This window comes from Coloeus monedula, assembly GCF_965178545.1.
Source record: "Coloeus monedula genome assembly, chromosome: 13".
Classification (NCBI taxonomy): domain Eukaryota; kingdom Metazoa; phylum Chordata; class Aves; order Passeriformes; family Corvidae; genus Coloeus; species Coloeus monedula.
The window spans coordinates 19,596,450-19,611,568 of record NC_138793.1 but is presented as its reverse complement, the minus strand read 5'-3'; the positions used below and the strand labels follow the sequence as shown (position 1 = coordinate 19,611,568).

At 50.5% G+C, this 15,119-nt stretch overlaps 2 protein-coding genes across 3 annotated transcripts in view; both read right to left on the bottom strand.

Moving 5' to 3' along the window:
- Positions 1 to 352: 352 nt before the first annotated feature.
- Positions 353 to 1,752, bottom strand: IL17C (interleukin 17C; the record flags this gene model as incomplete). Its single annotated transcript, XM_082290121.1, has 3 exons — positions 353 to 602; positions 719 to 1,032; positions 1,747 to 1,752. The coding sequence occupies 3 exons, from the start codon at positions 1,750 to 1,752 to the stop codon at positions 353 to 355; spliced, it is 570 nt and encodes a 189-aa protein (XP_082146247.1).
- A 4,660-nt stretch (positions 1,753 to 6,412) lies between these two features.
- The window catches only part of ZC3H18 (zinc finger CCCH-type containing 18), a 43,034-nt gene continuing 34,327 nt past the window's right edge, over positions 6,413 to 15,119 (bottom strand). For both annotated transcript variants that reach the window (XM_082289857.1, XM_082289858.1), the window contains 6 exons: positions 14,556 to 14,708; positions 12,426 to 12,580; positions 11,693 to 11,889; positions 10,561 to 10,657; positions 8,431 to 8,527; positions 6,413 to 7,172 (listed from right to left, as the gene is read on the bottom strand). In XM_082289857.1, coding sequence (XP_082145983.1) covers positions 6,974 to 7,172; positions 8,431 to 8,527; positions 10,561 to 10,657; positions 11,693 to 11,889; positions 12,426 to 12,580; positions 14,556 to 14,708 — 898 coding nt within the window. In that variant the 3' untranslated portion in view covers positions 6,413 to 6,973. The remainder of the gene's footprint in view (positions 7,173 to 8,430; positions 8,528 to 10,560; positions 10,658 to 11,692; positions 11,890 to 12,425; positions 12,581 to 14,555; positions 14,709 to 15,119) is intronic.

Below are 15,119 nucleotides of genomic sequence, written 5' to 3'. Positions count from 1 at the left end.
AGGACTGTGCCAGGGGTTGTTGGCTTTTATTTGCAGCATTAAATAGCAATAGAGAGGAGACAATAAATAGCTGTTTTGGGGGGAATAAATAACCAGCAAGCGCCAGGGCAGCACTCACAGGGTCTGGCCGGGGGGGCCTCGAGCACCGTGGGGCGATGCTGGCCCCGGAGTCGCAGCCGTGGCCGGGGGTCAGCAATAAATAGGGGGTACAAAAAGCCCCCCGGCAGCAAGGCTTATAAATAACTCATAAATAACGAGGGGAGGGGACACCCTGGCGGGGTCGGGTGCTCTAAAACAAGCACGGGCGGGGGCCGGGCGGTGACACGGTCACGCTTCGGGGAGGGGCGCGGGCTCAGCGCGCCGTGCGGGGCAGGACGCAGGTGCAGCCCACGGGCACTCGGATGTAATCCACCTCCAGCGCGACCAGCCCCAGCCCCGCGGGCAGCGGGCAGGGCTTGCGCCGCAGCACCAGCATGGTCTGGTGGATGGTCACCGAGTTGAGCGACGTCGTCTCCCGGCCGGTCTTCACGTCCACGCAGCCGCTGCACAGGCACTCGGCGAAGGCCAGCTTGCGCGGGTAGCGGTTCTCGTCCTCGTCGATGCTGCGGGGACACGGCGACACCTTCCCTTGTGCCACCGGCTCTTCCCGACTGGGATCAGCCGGTGGAAAGGGCGGGGGAAGGGACAACCGAGGTGTCGGGGCGCGGCGGGCACTCACCGGTAGCGCCACGGGGAGATGGAGCGCTCGTGGGGCTCGCTGCGGAGCCCGGCGCGCAGGGACAGCGCGGGGCAGGCGTGCGGGCGGTGCCGCCGCAGCCGCCGGGCCTCCAGCCGCTCCAGCGCCGGTACCAGCTGCACCGGGACGTGGCGGTCCCAGCGCAGGCTGCGGCCCAGCAGCTGCGCCGGGGGCTCGTCCTCCAGCTCGGCCCCGCTGTAGCAGCGCACGGGCGAGTGGGCAGAGGCAGCCGCGGGCCGCCGCAGCGCCCTGCACTGCCCCAGCACCGCCAGCACGGCCAGGGCACCCAGCCAGCCCTGTGGGGACAGCAGAGAGCGTCAGCGAGAGCCGCGGGGACAGGCACACAGCCCCAGGGACACCCGCGGGGACAGTCGCACCCGGCCAGGCGGGGTTGACGGGAAGGGACCCAGCACAGCCCTCCCCAAAATAGTGTGCACCCCCACGGCACCTGGGGCGTGGGCGTGTGTGTGTCTATAGATCTATAGATCACCCATCTATCATGCGTCTATCTATCTATCTATCTATCTATCTATCTATCTATCTATCTATCTATCTATCTATCTATCTCTGTATCTGTCTATCTATATCTATCTATCATCTATCACCTATATATCTCTATATATCTATTTCTATATGTCTCTGCATGTGCAATCTATATCTGTATGTCTATATATAGTATCTATCTTTTTATCTGTAAGTAGATATCTATATATCATCTCTGAATCTCTATGTATCTCTATATCTAGATAGTTATATATCTGTATTTACCTTTATCTCTCTCTCTATGTATATCTATATCTACATCTAGCAAAATATATTTTCTCTATCTTTCTGTCATCACTATCTCTATCTATCTATCTATCTATCTATCTATCTATCTATATATATCTGTAAGTCTATATCAATATATCTCTATATCTATCTCTCTCTCTATCCCTATATATCTATATCTATATCTATATATTTCTAGGGGTGTATCCCACCCCAAGAAAAATAGCACACTCATGTACATACATGCACGGACGCACACAATGTCCTCCACACTCACACATGCATATATATGTATACGTATAAACACACACACACATATATATATATTTATAGATATATGTATACATATATACAGAGAGAATACACACACACATATATCTATTTATATATATACAGAGAGAATATATATATGTATACATATATACAGAGAGAATATATATAATATAGATAATATACATAATATATATAATATATATGTATATATTTATATATATATGTATGTGTATATATATGTATTATATATTATATATATATGTATTTTATATATTTTATATATATGTATGTATATATATGTATACATATATACAGAATATATATATAATATATATATAATTATGTATGTATTATATATTTTTATATATATATGCGTGTATATATATGTATTTAATATATTTTATATATATGTATTTAATATATTTTATATATATGTATGTATATATATGTGTACATATATAGAGAGAATATATATAATATATATTATATATATTATGTATATGTATTATATATTTTTATATATACATACATATATATATTCTATATATATGTATGTATATATATGTATACATATATACAGAGAATACACACACGTATTTTTACATATATATTTTCATATATATATATATATATACAGAGAGAATATTTATATATATATACATATATACAGACAGAATATATGTATAATATATATATATTATATATTTTATATATATGTATATATATGTATACATATATACAGAGAGAATATATATATATATATAATATATAATATATATTATATATGTATGCATGTGTATATATATATGTAAACATATATACAGAGAGAATACACGTGCACACACACATATATATATGTGCAGAGAGTATGTATATATATATATATGTGCCCACACACAGTACATGCACAGAGGTATCACAGCCTCCACCCCAAAAGCCCAAAAGGTGGCACAGGTGTGCAGGACGTGCACACACACACACACACCTATATACCCACAGGGGAAAAAAGAATATATATACACACATACAGAATACAGAATATATAAACACACACAGACACAGAAGGAATACACACACACGGAGCTGTGCACACACACACACCCCCTATACTATATAATATACACGATAGTAAGTATCTCATACCATATACAAACACAATATAGAATGTAGGTAATTTAATGTACATAATGTGATATGTAGTATATAGTATATAGTATATAGTATATGGTATATGGTATATATTATATATATCCAGCAGCACACGTATATGTCCTTATATATATGTTATATATTATATATAGTATATTATGGATAATGGTATATATTATATAATATACATGATAGTATGTATCTCATACAATATATAAACACAATATAGAATATATATAATTAATATACATAGTGTGATATGTATTATATATTATATATTATATATTATATATTATATATTATATATTATATATTATATATTATATATTATATATTATATATATACAGCAGCACACGTATATGCCCTATTATATATAATGATATATATTATATAGTATATATTATATTGCATAGTATATATTATATTATATATATATATGCAATAGTATGTCTCTCAATATATAAACACAATATATAATATATATAATGAATATACATAATGTGATATCTATAATCTATAATCTATTATATAATCTAGGATCGATTATATATTATATATTATATAATATATAATATATATTATATATTTTATATTTTATATTTTATATTGTATATTGTATATAATATATATTATATATTGTATATTGTATATTATGTATTATATATTCTATATTATATATTATGTGTATATATATCCATGCATATATAGCACAGTACACATACACACATATATATTTTATATATATATGTGTGTGTATGCATAGACGTGTATATAGATTTATATTTATTCATCTATTTATATATTTATATGTTTATCTATTTGATACCACCCCACAGGAGTAGCAAATGTCTGTGCACACACACACATCTGCAGGTAATCCTGTGCAGACACTGCCTGTGCATGCACACCCACACTGGCACAGAAAACACCTGTGTATATAAAGGATAAACGACCCCCGGAAATAGAACCAAATAATAGAAAGAAATAATAGAAAGAAAGAACCTGAATAAAGAAAATATAAATAACAAATAAATAAATAATAGAACTAAAATAGAAATAAAGGTAAATACAATGAGTAAATGGAGTGGAAATAAGGATAAATAAATAAAATAAAATAAATTAGAAATAACTATAAATCGATATATAAAATATAAAAATATAAGCATATTTTTAATATTTAAGGACGTAAAATTAACATAACTATAAATAAGTAAATAAATATAAAAGAAGAGATAATATAAAGAAAAGGATAATGTAAAGAAATAGAGACTATAAATATACATATAAAATGAACTAGAAAATGAACATAACAAATAAAAATAACATCGAATTGAATATGAATATTAAATCATGTCCCTGCAGTAATAAATAAAAATCTGTGTGTGTTGATAGTGCACACACAGGTGGGGACAGGGACAGCACCCAACAGTCCCTGTGCCCACGGCTGCCAAACACACACCGGGACCCCTCTGTGTGTGCACAGGGCTGCTCATGGAATGCGGGCTGTGATCCCACCCAGCACAGACATACATACAAACACATACAAACACATACAAACACATACAAACACATATAAACACATATAAACACGTATAAATACATAGAAATACATACACACACACAGAGCACTGGCACAGGTGTGCCCACCGCTGAGCTGGGAAGGCTTTGCACACCCCCACACCTGGGCACAGGTGTGCACACACAGACACACACAAATACACACACACACACAGACACACACAGACACTCATCCCCCCAGATATAAATACAGATAAAACCACAGAGACATAAAAACACACCCACAGAGACACAGAACCCTGCACACTGCGTGCAACACACACACACACATAATAAACAGAGCACCCTGCACATGACAGGGAACACAGATAATGAACACACAAACACACACACAGATGTGATAAACACACACAGAGCCCTGCACAGGACAGAAAACACACACAGAGCCCTGCACATGGCGTGTAACACACACACATCATGAAAACTCTCTCTCACACACACAGAGCCCTGCACATGACAGAGAACACACACAGAGCCCTGCACAGGACATAAACCACATATAATGAACACTCTCGCACACATAAAACACACGCAGAGCCCCGCACATGGCGTGTAACACACACACAAAACTCACGCACACAGAGAACCCCGCAGACGGTGCGTGACACGCACAGAGATCAAACCACACACGCACCTGATAAACACACACAGAGCCCTGCACACGGTGTGCGACCCTCACATAAAGCCCTGCACAGGACATGGCACACGCGAACACACACACGCCCCCTCCCAGCCCCACACTTTCCCCTCTCACCCCCCAACATCCCCCAGGTCCCCCCAGACCCCACGTTACCATCAGCCAGATGTCGAGGGACCACGCCAAAATTTGGGGGGGGGGGGGGGAGGGCGGGGGAACAAACCCAAATTTGGGGAGGGAGCACGCCAAAATTTGGGGGGGAGCCCTTGGGAAGTGCAGCCCCAGGGATGAGGCGGCCGAGTGGCAGCGCCGCAGCCGCCGCCTCCGTTTTATAGGGCCGGGCAGGTGATGTGCACACACCTGGAAACTCCAGCTCCAGGTTCCTTCCTCCTCCCCGCGGGCCGGCACTTCCTTCTCCGCTCCACGTGTGCCAGCCGGGAATACGGGCGCCTCACACCTCCAGAATTTTAGGAGGGAGGTGGGAAGGGGTGTCCAGGGCTGCCCTGGTGACACGGGACGGGCATCCCCCAGGCCGTGCCTTGTTGCGTCACCCGCACCGTGAGATCACCACAACATTCCCGGGCAGAAATCCCAAATTGGGCAACCTGGGAAGAGCTGAGGGACTGTCATCACCCCCTGCTGGGACTCCTCGCTCCAGAACGGCCCCGCGGCCTCCAACAGCACCAGGAGGATGCTGGGTTCATACTGGGAACAAGGAGCAGGGCTGGAGGATGGGAAATCCCAGGGACCCCAAAAATTATTCCTGAAACGAGAGGGGTTTGTCAGGGGCAGCCCCAGATACCCCCCACTAACACTTCACAGCAGTAGGACATTGGGAACAAGGAGCCTGGGAGATCCATTGGGACATTCAGGGCCCCCAAGCGTCGTTCCCTAAATTAGGGGGATTTATCAGAGGGACCCCTCGATGACGCCAGGCAGGGCAGAGGCTGCAGAGCACCCCCCAGTCACACACCAGTGGGATACTGGTTTCACACACTGGGTGCTCCCCCAGGAAACAGAGCAGCTTTTCCATATCCACAGAGCTGTTCACATCCCAAAAACCCCCAAAGGGAGGGGAGTACAGACCCCTCCCTGCCCCCAAGGCAAGGGAGATGCAGAGAAGAGCAGGAAAAGGAAAAACTGGTTATCAAAATATTTTATTTCAGGGAGATCCCTCCAAAAAAAAAAAAAAAAAAAAAAAAAAAGAAAAAGAAAAAAAAGAAAAAAAAAGGAAAAAAAGAAAAAAAAAAAAAGAAAAAAACCCAACAAAAAAATAAAAGGAAAAATCAAAGGAAGAAGGACCCTCCTGGCAGACGGACATGCCCACAACACCTGCAGGGCTCCTGGGAAATCAACTGAACCGATCCCCTGCTCCAAAGAAACGACAGGTCATTCCCGAGGGGACTGAGGCAGGAATATATATATTTTTTTCCTGGGGGAGGAGGGGCGTTGCCAGCAGTTCACAGCAGTTTTCGGCTCTCTCGGCACACGGGACTAGAACTGCATTGCTGAAGACACTCAACACACAGCAGGGCTAACTAGGAGAATACAACTCGAGGCTAGCAAAGAGGAGAGGGGACACAGGAGAAGTGGGAGCACCCCACAGGGCTGGAGTCCTCTGTGCAGAATTTACACGGCTCCGGAGCCCTCCCGGAGCCATTCGTCGCGGGCCTTCCCGGCTGGACAAAACTTCCTTAATTTTTTTGTTTTGTGTGGGTTTTTTAAAAAGAACCGCGGCCAAAATGAAGACAGGAACTGCAAAATCCCAAAGCAGCCGCTTTTTCCACTATTTATAAAAACATCAACAGTCACTACGGGGCACGGCCCACTATACTTTTCCCGGGATTTTGGCCCGTTTGCGGGCGATGGCGTCTTCCACCGCCTTGAGCTGCTTCAGGAGCTCCTCCCGCCGGGACAGGGTGCTGGATTTGCTGCCCTTGGCGGCCGCGGGGCCCGGCTCCGAGCCCTTGCCCGGGACACTCGTGACTTTGCTGGAGCTCTTGGACTGAGGGGACAGCTGGCGTTTCCTGCAGGGAGAGAGGGAGATGGGAGTGAGAGGAGCTGGGAACAGCCCAAAGGCATCGGCTGCACGGGAATCCAAGGTGCAACTGAGCCCCACTGTCCACACTAAACCATACTGGAATCATGGAATTTGTGTTGGAAAGGCCTTTAAAAATCATCTCTTTCCATGGGCAGGGACACCTCCCACTGTTCCAGGCTGCTCCAAGCCCCAGTGTCCAGCCTGGCCTTGGGCACTGCCAGGGATCCAGGGGCAGCCCCAGCTGCTCTGGGCATCCTGTGCCAGGGCCTGCCCACCCTCATAGGGAGGAATTTCTCCCGAATTCCTGAGTTAAGCAGAGTATCAGGAAGTGCCACATGTAGCACATCGCTCCAGGAGCAGGTGGGAGAAAGAGGTTGGAGACAGGAGGCCCTGGGTTGAAAACTGGCTGAAAGAGTAAAAAACCAGCTATTCCACAGGGCTTCCCAGATTCCCAGGATTAAACTCGGCACCAGCTCGTGGCTGCAGGGAGCAGCTCCCTGTTGAGACACAGAGGGGAGAGCAGCCCTGGAGTGTCCCCCCAATCCCAAATCCTTCAGCCCCTTCCCTGTGATGTTTGCTCCCAGAGATCCTCAGAGAGGTGGAAAAAGGCAAAGCAGCAGCATCTGCTGTGGGCAGGGAGGACTGAGGGAGCTCCAGGTGTGTCCCACATGTTCCACAACCCTCCAGCCCCCGGAGCCACACAGCCAGCTCTGCACTGGGACATTCCCAGCGCTGCAGAGGGCACAGCTGGGCTGAGCTGGTCACTGGTCAGCTGCACGGGAAGGTGCAAAGGCAGGGCTGTCCCTGCCCTGCCCCGTGCAGGGGACACCCTGAACAAAGCACAGCAGCAAGGGGAGCAGCTGGGGGTAGGGCTGGGAAAAGGGGAATTGGGCACTCCTGTCCAGGAGGAGCTGGGCAGGGGAAAGGGGTTGTACTCTGTTGCTCGTTAACACCACGCTAATGAGCTGCAGGGGCACAGGCTGAGCTCACTCCTGACCCACTTGGCTGCTGGTGCTCCTGCTCTTCTCCCAGCAGCAATGGCCCAGCTGGAGGCTCTGCACGAAGCCCTGGCACCGCTGGCACTCGCCCAGACAGCTCCATGTCCTTCATGTGTGCTCCATGGTAACTGGAACTGCTGGCCTGGGAGAGCCTGGGAGGCGCTGGGAGCGGGGCTGGAGCCCCTGGAGGAGCAGGGCTGGAGCCCCTGGAGAGCTGTGTGGCCCAGGAGAAGCAGCAGCACTCACCTGTCTGCCTGTGCAGGGGAAGGTTTCGGGTTCTGACCCCGCTGCCGCTCCTGTTTGGGGGACGAGAGTCTCCCGGTCGCCTTCCTATCGCGAGAGCCTGGCGGGAGAGGAAAAGGACATTCCTTCATTTTCCTGCTTGCCACCAAGGCACAGGTCACCCCCTGCCTGCAGTGATTGACCAGATGATGCCCCAAAAAAAGCCAAGTTCAGCAGCAGCTGGAAGAACCTCCCTGTTGTGCCCCCCACACCTCAGGGGGAGCAGAGAAGCCAGTCAGGGCTGTGCCCCACGGTCACCTGGACACACCACCTTCCACTGCCCCTCCTCACCTTCCAGCTGCTGGAATAAGGCTCTTCCATGGCATTTGGTGCCTGCAGAGCTGCTGGCTCTGCTCTGGTGGCTCACAGGGTGTATTGGCTCCAGGAGGGACAGGCGAGGGCAGCTCTGCTGCTTTCAGAGCCAGCAGCACCCCCGTGTTTGTTCAGCACAGCTCAACTGCCAGGCCCTGCCCCAGCAGAGCTGCCCTGGGCACTCAGGGATGCTGGGGAGCAGCTGGGTTATCCCAGGAACAGACAGGGAATTCTACCTGGAGGGCAGCCTGTGGACCTGCTGCCCTGCACTGACCTCAGCTGGAGCAGCACTGAGGGAAGCAAAGGTGCCCAGCCCCTGGTGGCAGCAGCCCCTGTGTGTGCCAGGGCAGCCCTCTGCTCCTCAGGATGCACACTGGGACAGCCCCAGCCCAGCTGACACACTCAGGCCACCACCACTGACCAGTTTGGTGCTGGGATGCCGAGGGGCTCAGTCCCAACTCAGCCAAGGGCACGTTTGCCACTGGATTTGGAGTTCCATGGCTTGGACTCCCCATCCCTGGAGTGTTCAAAGCCAGGCTGGACGGGCCTTGGGAAGGTGTCCCTGGTCTTTGCTCCCTTCCAGCCCAAACCAATCTGAGCTTCCATGATTTGCTACAGCTTAAAAACTGGTAACACAGAGACAACAAGAAGCAGAGGATGACATCGATGCCTCCCTAGAAGCTGTGCTGGTCTGGCCCCGTCGCTCGTGTGTGAACCAGACCCCAGTGAACTTCAACCTCAGGCAGTCCCTCGCAGGCTGCCCTTGCAGGAGGTGAACGTTGCAGGCTATTAGCACGGTTAATAATAGCGTTGCAGGTTATTAGCACAGAGCTGCTGCTGGCTGGCACCCAGAGTCAACAGGATCCACCTACAGCTGAGCCACCAGGGAAAACAACATCACGTGGCAGCTCCGACGTCACCAGCCGCCACCTCTGGCTGCCAACTGTCCCCCACCCCCTCTGCCCCTTGGCAGCCACAGCAAAGGCTGGAGGGTGGCACCGAGGTCCCTCTCTGTGGCTGCCAGCTTGGTTTTCCCAGCTGTTCCTGCTGCTGGGGAGGACTGAGGCCCAGGAGAGCACTTGGAAAGCCCAGGTCTTTCTAAACATCCAGGGCAGAGCGGGTTGCCCGAGGTGGGGCAATCAGCTCATTTCCCGGGATGGTGATGCAGGCAGGGATTGCATCCCTCCATCCCTGCTTGGCAGCCCGCGCTCCCTTTCGAAGCACCGCCACCAGCGCCGGGGTACGGGGCTGGCAAAACTCCGGGATGCACCAAAGGGAACTCCTGTGACTTGGAATCACGGAATGGGTGAGGTCTGGAAGAGAACTTCACATCATCCAATCCAAGCCTTAGCCCAGCACCACCATGGGCACCCCTAACCCTGTCCCCAAGTGCCACATCCCCACCTTTTTGAACACTGCCAGGGATGGGGACTCCCCCACTGCCCTGACAGTCTGTTCTAATCCTTTCTGGGAAAAAAATCTTTCCTAATATCCAACCTAAACCTGATTTCCACAGCCACATCCCAGGCCAGCAGCAGCGAGCAGAAGGCCGTGGGGTGGATGTGTCAAAGCCAAGGGGTTATTTTTTTTGGAGAGGACTTCCAGGGACACAGGGGAGCCACACTAGGCACAATGTGGGCACACCTCTGCTTGTGTTTTTGCAGCAGGATGGTCAATATAGCCCCTTTATCTGGTGGCAATCCCACTGTGAGGTTTTGGAAGGACTGCAATGGATCTTTCCAGCTGCTGGAAAGCAGGAGCCGGGGCTGGCTGATGCCTCACCTCTGTCAGGTGACAGGTTGGCCCGTTTGGCTGGAGGAGAGGTCGGCCTCTCTTTGTCTGCTGGCTCGTATCTCTTCCTGCTTCCTTTGTCAGCTGCCTGCAATGGAATTAAAACAACAGAGCTGAGCAGCCACTTCCCTCTGGAGAGGGAAACAGGCACAACCATCCCCTGGGATGTGCTGCCTGGCTCCTGCTAACCCCTTTCCCAATGAACTCTGCACACACCAGTCCCAGCCATCCCCGAATCCACGTTACTCCCAACCACCGGCAGCCAACAGCAACACTCCCCTGCACTGGGGCTAACGCTGCACTAATTTCAGCACAGGAACGGGACAACAGCAGCTTTTTGGGATGTTTTTTTGTCCAGCAGCACCAAGGATAGCAGATGTGAAGCAGGCATGTAGAGCCGTGCCTTTTTGCAGGCTGTCATGTATCACTGCACACTCCTCCCTCCGGAGCAGCTTCCTGCCTCTGATAAAGCCTCCTCACGTCAGAGCACAGGGAAGTAGAAAAATCTGCAGCCTCAGACTGCGCCGGGGAATTTGGGCTGGCAGAGCAAAATATCAAAAACAGGAACCTGCCCACGTGATGGGGCCAACACCCTGCCCCGGCACCAAACCCCACGAGGCCCAACTCCCCCACATGCTGCGGATTGGGATCTGCGCCGAGGGCTCCAAACCGGGGCAGCAGGATCAGTGGCAAGGGGAAGAGCCAGGTGGGCACCCTGGCAAACTGAGGCTCTCGCCACTTGCCCCTCTGGGCTCGGTGCCTGGCTGTTCCCAGCCCGCTCTGGCATGGCACAGGAAGCGTGCCCGGAGCATCTCCCAGTGGGAAAGGCCCCGGCACACGCGGGACCTTCGAGCAAGCGGGGAAGAGCCTGGAAGCTGCAGCAGGAATGTGCCCCAGGGAAGCCGCCAACACAGTCCCAAAGTGAAGCCACCACAGGGTGTGTGCTGCCAGACTGGTTCTCTGTGCCGCCCTCCAAGCCAGCCCCAGACCTTCCCGGCTGAGCTCATCCCAACAGCGCCGAGCCTGGAGTTCCCCTCCTGCCGGGATGCATCCCCTGCTGCTCAGGCCCCTGGGAGCAGGGAATGCCAGCCACCAGGGAATGCCAGCCACCAGGGAACCTCACCTTGTTCAGGAGCGTCAGTTTGATCTCCTTGTGCCCACTGAAGCCGCCCTGCTGCGCCTGGGGGGCCGAGGGCTGCTGGCCCTGGGGCACCTGCTGGGATTTGCTTCCTGGGGTGGGCTTGGCTGATTTCAGGAGCTGAGCGGGCACATCCCGTTTCCTCTTCTCCTCTTTAGCACTGTCTTCTTTTTTTGACTTTCCTGTAGGGAGCACAGAGCACAAGTGGTGACTTGGGAACGATTCCTGTTGCCTGCTTGCCCTTTGGGCAAGAGGACGCTGCTCCAGGGATGGGAAAAGCCCACAGCAGTAACTCAGCACGTGGCTCCGAGGTTAAGGGACTCAGGAAACCAGAATTTCCACAAAGAGGAACACAAAAGACAAGGAACAAAAGGCTTTTGCCACCGACTCTGCTACGGTCTGGAACGAGCAGAGGAAGAGCAACGTGATACTGGAGTTGTCCAGATTTACGTCACCTTCCAAGGGTGAAGGAGAACGGGGTGAGGGAGAGGCAGAACTGCCAGGCAGGAAAAGGGATGAGACAACCAGAGGCACAGGGAGGGAAGGATGTGGACGTAAATTTGCTCCACAGCCTCACAGCACCTCTGGGCTCCTGTCTCGCCTCTGCTCAGTGATTTTCCCGGAGCCCGCAGTATTCCCAGGGAAGGATCTCTGCTCTTCCCTTCTTTTCCAAAGACTCCCTAGAGGAATAAAACCCCACCAAAGCAGGTAGCTGTACCTTTCTTCTGCTGGGCCGGGGTGGGGGAGCGGGAGCTGGCCGAGGACACGGGGCTGGCCAGGTCCGCGTACATGTCCTCGGAGTCGGCGCTGCGCACGGAGCTGCTGCTGGACGAGGCACTGGACACGGAGGAGACGCTGCTCACGCTCAGGGACCTGTGACCAACCAACAGGCAGGAAGGCAGTGAGGCCTTTTTTCATTGCCAGGCATGGCTGGGTGTTGGGAAGATCAACAGGCAATGATCAGGAAGACACACAAAGGCTGTGTGTCCTGGGGTGCTGCTGGTAGGAAAAATCCCAAAGCTGTGGGATACAGGCCTAGAAAGTAATGTTTATTTATAGCCAGGATTAGGGCAATGTGTAAACAGGTCACTGTTTGCCCAGGAAAACAAGGAGTGAAAGCAGGGAGTGCACTGGCACATCCAGGTCAGTGTTACAGCTCAGGACAAAGGTTCCCTGGCAGGGTTTCTGTTGTTGGCACACATCGACTGTCACGACTGGCAACGACAGGGAGATGCCTCCAAGATGGGTATTTCCTACCAATGCCTATCCTGGGAAGTGTTCAAGCCAGGCTGGACAGGGTTGGAGCAACCTGGTCTAGTGGAAGGTGGCAGAGAGTTGGACTGGATGAGCTTTAAGCTCCCTTCCAAGCCAAACCATCCCACCCCATGAATATTCAGGAGCCTCTCCAGCCTGCTCCACACCCCAACCTGCTCTGCCAGCAAGGCCCAGGCTCCCTGGCTGGAAGCTGGATTGGGATGACTGAAGGAGCTGTGGCAGCTTCAGCATAGACCAACCCTCTGCAGCCTCTACCCCCTGGCACCACCATGGAGCTGAGTTCTGAGAGCTCTCATGGATTGCTCCAGTGGGGCCAAGATGAGCCATAAACTCCTTCTCCAGGCTACCAGGATGGCCCAGCACACCTGGTGTGGGCACACAGTGCATTTCCCACATTTCCCCCTTCCCACAGGAGCAGCACAGCAGCCCCAGGGTGCTCACACTTCCCATCCATGGCCTGGTGCTCTCTGAAGCTCTTGCATCACCCCTGGCTGAGCTGATGAATGTGACAAGCACGGAGTAAACAAGCCGGGATTTCCATAAAGTAACACAGATGCTGAACCTCGGAGCTCCACAGAGTTCACAGATGGGAATTTGCAGCTGCTCTGAGCCAAATCCTGCTCCATCCCCTGCTTTTACACCACAGGACTACTGTGACATCCGTGTGCCAGGGAAGTGCTGTGTTTCAAGGCTCTGCCTGTGAGGATTTGGGGAATCCTCTGTGTGAAGAGACGAAAGAAACCTGAAGGAATGACTTGAGAGTGGTTTGTTTCTCTTTGCTGGAAGGAGTTTGCTCTTTACACATCCCACAGACCAACAGGCTGGGAACTATTCACTTGGGGCTAAACACAAAGGAACTGGCCCTGCAACTCTGGCAGCAAAGGAAAAATATCATTAGCTGAGCCTTTTAGGGATTTTCTGACCTACCTCTCCTGACAGGCCAAGCATGTCCCCTAAGGACACACAGTAACCAGAGGTAGGAGAGGCTCAGGAGAGCCAAGCTCCATAGCCTGAAACTGTTCATTTGTAAATTAATTAGGATGTGGAATCACCCTGGCCAGAAGGAGCTGTTCTGGTCACCACTTGGGTTAAATGGGTGCTCGGACACACATGACAGGATTATTTCCTTGAATAAACCACAAGGGAAATATATCAGAGAATCATGGAATGGTTTAGGTTGGAGGAGACCTTAAAGGTCACCCAGTTCCAACCCTGACACCTTCCACTGCCCCAGGCTGCTCCAAGCCCCAATGTCCAGCCTGGCCTTGGGCACTGCCAGGGATCCAGGGGCAGCCACAGCCCTCACAGGGCAACATTTTTCCCAAACATCCCATCTAAATATCCCCTCCTTCAGTTTAAGGCCATTATATCTTGCTCTATCTCTCCATGCCCTCTTCAACACTGCATTCCCACCACAATTCAGGAGTTGGGATCCAGTCTTGTCCCACCTCCCAGGCACCCGCAGCTTCTGTTGCTGCAGCTACAGAGAGTTTTCCGTGCAAGAAACCAAACCAGTGAACAACAGCCACAGTCTCTGCTGTTAAACAAAGGTCACGAAGGGTCAGGGCTGTACCTGGATTTCCTGGACCCAGAGGGAGAGTGGGAGACTGAGGCAGAGGATGATCTGGAATGAGATCTGGAGAGAGACCGGGACAAGGACCTGGATCGGGAGCTGGACCCGCTGTAGCTGCTGGCACTGCCACTGATGCTGCCACTGATGGTCCTCCTGCAGGACAGCAAACACCCCTCACAGAAAGGGAATTGGAATGGGAAAGAGAGAGAGGGAGGGGGGGAAAATCCCACGAGAAAGCAGAGATTTGCTCAGCACCCCCTGACTGATGCCCGGCCCTCCCTGAAGGGTGATCGGCCCCTTCCACCACTTCTCCCAGTTTATGTCCTGGGAATGATGTTCTGTGGTGGGCAGTATCGCTGTGGCCAGTGTGGGTCAGCTGCTGACCCTCCACCACATCAGATCTGTGTGGGACCAAACAGATCCCACACATTCCATTTTCCTCACTGTGCCACCTCCACAACCAGCAGCTCTCAAAAATGTCTTTTTTTTCCCCACTCCCACTCTGATTTTAGCACATTTCCCATATTCCACCTATTCCATCCTCCCCCCAGCCTCCAGAGGCAC